This window comes from Branchiostoma floridae, chromosome 2 (assembly GCF_000003815.2).
Source record: "Branchiostoma floridae strain S238N-H82 chromosome 2, Bfl_VNyyK, whole genome shotgun sequence".
Classification (NCBI taxonomy): Eukaryota; Metazoa; Chordata; class Leptocardii; order Amphioxiformes; family Branchiostomatidae; genus Branchiostoma; species Branchiostoma floridae.
Window position 1 is genome coordinate 3,597,885 of NC_049980.1, and position 5,766 is coordinate 3,603,650.

At 41.9% G+C, this 5,766-nt stretch overlaps 1 protein-coding gene across 1 annotated transcript in view; it reads left to right on the forward strand.

The window, feature by feature from the left end:
- Positions 1–5,732, forward strand: part of LOC118409877 (serum paraoxonase/arylesterase 2-like) — a 12,784-nt gene extending 7,052 nt beyond the window's left edge. The window contains exons 2-3 of the mRNA XM_035811245.1: positions 3,623–3,801; positions 4,609–5,732. Coding sequence (XP_035667138.1) covers positions 3,623–3,801; positions 4,609–4,867 — 438 coding nt within the window. The 3' untranslated portion in view covers positions 4,868–5,732. The remainder of the gene's footprint in view (positions 1–3,622; positions 3,802–4,608) is intronic.
- The last annotated feature ends 34 nt before the right edge of the window (positions 5,733–5,766 follow it).

Genomic DNA, 5,766 nt, shown 5'->3' on the forward strand with positions numbered 1-5,766 from the left:
TGTTTTGATGAGTAAACATGACAGGTCGCTATGTTTTGCCACAGAATAATCTACTATGACCCTGGAATGAAGAAATCGTCAGAAAATGCATGAGACGACGGGCCGGACCGCCGCCTCCACCCGGCGGACTGGACGTGCTGATTGTGCAGAATTATGTAACGATGACGGCTAGAAGAAGCAAGATTAAGAAATACAGAAAACAGATTCTTATCACAATCCGAGTAGTTTCATATATATTATATTTATGCAAATATATAACAGATTTTTGTACTGAAGTTCGGTAGGTATCGGCTGTCTTGTTGTGAAAGTATCAGAGCCCGCTAAACAAACATCATGTATTCTGAAAACAAACATGGCCGCCGGGTGGCGGCGGTCCGGCCCGTCGTCTCATGCATTTTCTGACGATTTCTTCATTCCAGGGCCATATGTAGATTATTCTGTGGCAAAACATAGCGACCTGTCATGTTTACTCATCAAAACATACTGTATTTCAGTAAATTATACACTCCTTCATGTGTTTTCCGGCCGCGGTGTTTAACTGTGTTTTCCTCTGTTTTCCGGTAAAAAGGCTGACCCATTTTTTTAACCTCCTTGCTCAGTCAAAATCTTACAAGCAGTTAGTAAAAAGATCATGATCAAAAGCAAACTTATTTTTCACGGTTTATGTAAGGCCCCGCCCTTACATAAAATGCATTGCAAGCTGGTGAGGTCTGAGCTCTTGTCGTCAACTATATTGAAAGTATCTTTGACATTTGAATTTACATATTTATCTTCTTTTTTAAATTTGACTTCTGTACGTATGTGGTAGCAATAACTGACAGTTAATCGGGGGGGGGGGGGGTAAAAACAAAAAAGTCAGCAATATGCGACTGACCCTAGCAGTAGGGGAGGGGGATTTTCCTACATACATATGCTCGTGGGTTCGACTGGTCGCTTCTCTCTAGCCGCCGGCAGGCGTTAGGAACTACATTGTGCATCATCTAAACCAGCACCGTCTGCAAACACCCGCTGATTTTCTGTAGTATTTTTGCAAAATAATTGTCTACATTTACGCACCCATTTTGACGGCACCGACAATGACGGAAAGGACAAAATCTAACTTATGTGTGTGTGTGTATTCAACTTCCACTGAACTTCGCCGCGCGCGCTCTGCACCAAATCGGAGCACGGGACTAAGGCCACACCAAGTACATTTTATGGATGACATCAGCGTGCGCATTAAATTTCGCCTGATTTCAGGAAAAAAAAGAATTTTTGCTAAGGCGGCAAAATGTCTTGTGGCCAGAGTAGTCGACGTTGGAATGAACGGACCTGTTCAATCTATGCCGAACATTCGTATACCTGTTAAAACTGATGTTTCTTCAGCATGTTCGCTCTAGCGCAGTGGAGGGAATTTTTCTTTTTTACATCCATTTAAGTACTAATTTTTACATCCATTGAAATACTAATTAACAATACGTTTGTATAGAACATTAAAACTGACCTTTGCACCTGTTCTACTTCTGCATTTTTTCGCTGTTGGGATGCCTTGAATGAACGAACCGTGAGACGTGCGATACTCTGCTTATATGTCGTTCTAACTTTCCATAAAATGCCCATACAACATCTATATCACAGAATTACACAAGAACAAACTGATTTTCTCGAAAATAACTGCATACTGTATGACATAAAGTCATTTGCATATTTGTGAATCTCTCCATGTGCTATCAGGTTTAGTTACTCTGTTCTATTATATGACGTTCTAATAACTAGAAAAAAAAACGTTCACACACCTTGGCAAAATGCCAGCTTTTTAAAAGCACTTGTTTCCTTCTGCAGGGATGGTCAACATGACGATAAAATACCAAGAAGAGCAAATATGTTGTGTTGTAGGCTTATAGTTGTACTTGTAGAAGGGACACTTCTAAGGTACCCGAGACTGTAGTTGTAGAAATGAAACTTATTGGATAGTGTGGTTACCAACTTTGTTGGTGATGCCAGTCTACCACACTAGTGTCACTTTTACTACACCAGTACATGTCTTAAATACAGGAATGAATGCCTTCTTGGCTCTGATACCACGTTTTGTCCCTTTATTTCTTTTTACAACAGTCATCACAACTTTATGGTGCCTATTTTTGAAAATGATGCCACCTTTTTTTCACCCATTTTTTTTTCCCGCCCTGTCGCACTATTTTTGCAATCTGCAGAGGATGTCATCCATAAAATTTACTTGCTGTGGCCTAAAGGTGGGCTCCCACTGCACTCGCGTCACGATTGCGTCGCTTCGGAGTTCGTTCAATGTGTCACTGTTGTGTTATTTTCGCCGATTTTCTGTTGCGCTCCCACTGACATGCGTCACTGTTGCGTTTCTGGACTAAATTGACAGGTTATCGGAAGTCGCAGCGTTGTCAATGTATGAAAAATCACTGTATAATGATGAAAATGCCTAACAATGAGATTTATAATGAAATAATTTCCCTTGTGATGATGCTTATGCTTATGAATGTTACTTATGTTATATGATAACCTTGAAAGACTTTTACAGCAAAAGAAGTAACCCAAATGAATGGACACGAACCATATACCAGATTTGACTCCATCGCTTATGTGTTTTGCAACAAGTACGTGTAATGGTGTGTGTTAATTTGCATATTTCACAAAAACATCTTGATATTTCCTACGTTTTAATAGGAAATATAACCGTGATACTGTTGAAGGCATGTTGGCGTAACTGTTGTGTCACTGTTGTGTTACTCTTGGGTCACTGTTGTAACTGAAAAACTGCTGTAAAATGATATCCAAAATGTATCCAAAATAGCTTTTCAATAATAAAATGATGTTTACTTTTGATACTTGGTGCAAAATAGACAAAATATAACCTTGATACTGTTGAAGGCATGTTGGCGTCACTGTTGTTTCACTGTAGTGTTCTCTTGGGTCACTGTTGTGTCACCCTTGGGTCACTCTTGGGGCATCTTGCCACTTGCGTTATTTTTCAACTTCCAAAAAAACGTCGCGCTTGCTTGTGTCACCTCTAGGTTTGCTTGTGTCACCTCTAGGTTCGCTCGCGTCACCTATAGATGCCGCGGGGTTACGTCTGCGTTGTCGAACCCCGAAGTGACGCAAGCGTGACGCGAGTGCAGTGGGAGCCCACCTTAATGGATTTCAAAGCTTTTCTTAAAACATTTGAATACATATCGTTGAAGGAAACCAATTTTTTCCATGGCTCTCTCCCCAATTTCCATGTAGAAATGTTAGGCTAGACCATGTGAAGGTAAACATTCTGTATTTGCTTGCAAATGTTACCTTTCTAGTTTAGTCATTTTTTGTCAGCTGAAAAGTAAAGTTAACGTCAGTTCACCTTTATCCGTGGAGTATAGACGTTCTAAAACAGGGCATTTATGAATATCTAGTGGACGGGCGGTGGTTTCAAACGGCATTACGTTAGAAATCTTGCACCGTCCGTCAACTTGATTATAGTATGCTCAGGTTTTAAAAACAACGGATATAGGTTACCCCACGGATAAAGGTAAACTAGCGTTACATGGACGGAATTATGTTTTTCTAATTGACAACATTACACCACAGTGGCTGTGAAAAGCAGCATTGATATCTGCATTACTTGTCATTTTCCTAGGACGGTGACCGGATAGAGATATTCCGGTACATCCGGCAGAGCGCCATCTTGCGGCTGATCAGGTCCGTGCAGCACCCACTGTTGTACAACGTCAATGACGTTGTTGCCATGGGAACAGACTCGTTCTACGCTACAAACGATATGTACAGCGTCAGGCCCTGGCTCAAACGACTGGAGAGGTAGGTATTGGAAAATTGTCGAAGGAATCCTGACGAAGGATAGTGAATACTATCCGAAACGTCTGACCGTTTCCAAAATCATATCCAGTTGCTTGGGTAACTGCTTTTGGCATATCTTATTACCTGGTAGCTGGGCGTCTAATCTTCATCGTCGTACCAGGACGTTATTCAGGGGAGCGACAAGATCATATACTTTCCCATGCAAGACATTCAGTCCTATGCAAAAACAATCACTTCATATGGCATTTACCTACATTTTAAACCTCAAAGCTTTACTGCAAAGCTGAATTGGTCAAGTTTGTTTTTGTTCAAAATCAGAATCACGGTCAGCTCCGTATATAGATAGAGCCAGTATAATGAAATGACAGCAGTATTTCATCCCCTGTCCTAATAATGAGTGAGTCCATTCGAGAAGCTGTCACCCAAAAGTTAACTACAGTACAGGTCAATATGTCACAGTTTTTTGGTCATATTTAGAAATACACATGATTTCTCCTGCAGAGGAGAAAACTAGACCTTTTTATATCAATATTTGCCCAGGAAAAATATCATAAACCAATAAATATAGATAAACAATACTCTCGCGACGTCACAAACGAAGACGACACAGGTCGTTCATTGCATTATAACCAGTTTCTGCAGCACCGAGGGCTTTTGAAGCTGGTTTGTTACCGCGAAGGGCTTTTATCCTGGCTAAATTAATCTTAATACAGGCGTTAGATACAAACCTATATCATTTGATACTTTATGAGAGAGTTTTGTTCCCTATACGTCAATTGGTCACTAATCGTGTTTTTGGCCTTCCAGGTTCCTATCGCCGTGCTGGTCGAACGTGGTCTACTACAACGGCTCCGATGCCTTCGCCGCCGCAGATGGATTCGCCTTTGCAAATGGTATCAACGCGCCCCCTAGCGGAAACCTTGTGTACGTCTGCGACACAGGGAGGCAGGCCGTCCAGGTGTTCCAGCGTCTTGTGGATAACAGGCTTCAGATGGAGCGTGAGATCCACCTGGCCACGAGCGTAGACAACGTCGACGTCTGTCCGGACACAGGTGCTCCAGTTTAAAACCCCGCCATGTGTCGTCTGGTGGCTGTATATTCTAACTTTTAATTCCATTTGCAGATTCAAACAAACCTCTCTATGAAATTGCCGCACTGCTTTACTGCGACGAAGATTACTCTTTACGACAAAGTTAACATAAAATGTAACCCAGACTCATCGAGTTTTCGCTGTTAAGCCTTCCCCAGGATAAGGTAGCAGAACATGGTATTTATGCGCGACACCCGGGTCTATGACGCGGGTACATAAATGGTTAACTTGTTGAAGGAGAGGTAGAAAGCCTTATTTGAGAGGCAGTGAAGTATAACATGTTTAGCGTGGTCAAGGAAGGTGTCGGCTTTGAGACTGTATGATTCGGATTTTCAAAGTTTTCTATTTCATGTATAAATTTTCCCTATTACGCAACTCCCTTTCTGGTGTACATGTGAGCCGGCAGTTATGGACCTCAGCTGAGCGGCGTTTCAAAGTGGGTGTGAGATCGTGTTACGCAGTAAGGATTTTTGTGGCTTGTACCCTAAACTCAAACAATCCGTTTTCGGTATTCCTAAAGTGCACCCTGCTAATTTTTTTCCGCTTCGAAGTCAGTTACCTTGTGGCCCTTAAACCAACTATAGACATCCCCATAGGCCGAAAACTGTGTTCTCCTATCATACGTTAAGTCATTCCCCAGGACAAGTGACGTTGATGACACGTGAATCCAGTTGTAGGTCAATGTAGGTGCTGCATGACTGGGCACTACCGGGTCAGGTCCAGATTCCCGGGCACCTGTGACCCATCACTGGAGTGACCTGACAAGAGTGATGGTATAATTCCAGATAATTATGTTTATAATTATTCGTGGTATCGTTGTGCATTGACCTCATGTGACCTGCTGACCTAAGGGGACCTGTGAGTTTTTTTGTTGA